Below are 1896 nucleotides of genomic sequence, written 5' to 3'. Positions count from 1 at the left end.
AAACAACTGGAGAGTGCCCCCCCCCTTCACCTCCTTTCATGCCACATGCGCAAGACGCACGCTGGGCAGTTTCTCCCCCCTACGATCTCTTGACAGTGGTGTTCTAGGTCGGGGGGATACGCGTGCTTTGGTGAGGGTGATGTCGGAGTTGTCCTGCTGGGCCCGACTGAGTGCCGGCGATGAGGGTCAGCTGAGGGTTCCTTGAGCGCCTGCAGGCGTCTCTTTATGTGGACCCAAGTGATGTTGTCGATAGATTGGAGTGAGTGTTAGCGGCACGGAGGAGGACGAGAAGGGAGAGGAAGGGGAAGGTAGCAGGAGCAAGGAAGGAGGAGGGAGCAGGGTGCAGGGAGCAGGGAGCAGGGAGGGAGGAGGGAGGAGGGAGGAGGAAGGAGGGAGGGAGCAGGGAGCAGGGGAGCAGGGAGGAGGGAAGAGGGAGGAGGGAGGAGGGAGGTGGAAGGAGGAGAACCTCTTGTAGCCTGCTTATCTTCGCCTCTAGAGCCTCGTAGTCCAACGATGACATGCCATGGCACTGGCATGGCTGCGAGCTAGCATGGGCATCAGGCTCTGCCTTGCCTGGCTGCCTGCCCTTTCGCTCCTCCATGACCGTCGCCGTTGACTCGCTCCTCTCATCATCGTCCTGCATCCTGTGCTTCCCGAAGATGTTGTGGGAGAACTGAAGGAGCTTGTTGCTCAGTCGGACTGTGGCGTCGGCAGAGTAGAGCCTGCGGAGGACGCGGCCGACTATGGCGGCCCATCGAAGGAGGGAGACGATATCGTCCTGCTTGTTGATCTTGGGGGTGGGGAGATGCGCTCCGTCCTGATCTCGGCGGATCGAGAGGCTCTTGAGGACGGCGGAGGTGGTGACGGCAGAGGACTCATCCTTGAACTTGTGGAGGACTTTGGCGACGAAGGGGAAGTCGACGAGAATCTCGTCGAGACGAGTCTTAGTGAGGAACCAGGTCTCGACGAAGTCGAGGGCGAGGACAGTCGTGGTGGTTACCTGTGAAGGGGATGGAATGAGCGGAGCCGTGAGCAACGAGGAGCGAGAGCAGCAGCAGGAGCAGGAGCAGGAGCAGCAGCAGCAGCAGGAAGCAGCAGCAGCAGCAGGATAGCAAACTTGCCTGCCGCTGCAGGACCTGTGCCTCCCCGAAGTAATCTCCCTTGCACAAGGTGCTGACTATCCTCCCGCTCTTGCAGGAAACCTGGCAGGTTCCCCTCCTGATGAGGAAGAGACGATCGGAAATTTCTCCGCACGTCACGATCCTCTCCCCCTCATTGTATCGCTCCGCCTGCAGGAGCAGGGCCACCTGTAGCGGGGAGGAGGGAAAGCAGAGCGAGAGGGGAGAGAGAGATAGAGAGAGGAGAGAGAGAGAGAGAGAGAGAGAGAGAGAGAGAGAGAGAGAGAGAGAGAGAGAGAGAGAGAGAGAGAGAGAGAGAGAGAGAGAGAGAGAGAGAGAGAGAGAGAGAGAGAGAGAGAGAGAGAGAGAGAGAGAGAGAGAGAGAAGGAGAGAGAAGGAGAGAGAAGGAGACATGTCACGCTATCGCAGAAGCCATCCGCTCGACATGTCAGACAGTTGGCAACCGAATGAGCGACTGTGTGTGTGTCTGAGTGAGGGATCTTACTTTTGGACTTCAAGTAGTTGGCATTAACAGCTATACAGACCTTGGATGGATAGGAGCAATCATCTAATTTTTTTCATTAGAAATTACTTCATGAAACATTTTGTTGATTGTAAATTACTTCATGAAATATTTTGTTGATTGGAAATTGCGTATTGAAATCTTTTGTTGATTGGAAATCGTTGATTGCCACGGAGAAGCTTTCTTCCTCAAGTACTGTCTTACATGTCTATGAAAGGTTGAAAGACTTCCTGTCCAGTTCTCCTCAAGCTGAAT

The 1896-nt window shown here is 55.3% G+C and overlaps 1 protein-coding gene across 1 annotated transcript in view; it reads left to right on the top strand.

Moving 5' to 3' along the window:
- GUITHDRAFT_120356 (hypothetical protein) overlaps window positions 1-1006 on the top strand; it is a gene marked incomplete at both ends in the record, with an annotated part of 3690 nt that extends 2684 nt beyond the window's left edge. The window contains 3 exons of the mRNA XM_005820376.1: window positions 108-130; window positions 216-259; window positions 660-1006. Coding sequence (XP_005820433.1) covers window positions 108-130; window positions 216-259; window positions 660-1006 — 414 coding nt within the window. The remainder of the gene's footprint in view (window positions 1-107; window positions 131-215; window positions 260-659) is intronic.
- Window positions 1007-1896: the final 890 nt, after the last annotated feature.

The sequence above is a fragment of the Guillardia theta genome (genome assembly GCF_000315625.1).
Source record: "Guillardia theta CCMP2712 unplaced genomic scaffold GUITHscaffold_179, whole genome shotgun sequence".
NCBI lineage: Eukaryota > Cryptophyceae > Pyrenomonadales > Geminigeraceae > Guillardia > Guillardia theta.
This window is presented reverse-complemented; position numbering and strand designations above follow the sequence as displayed.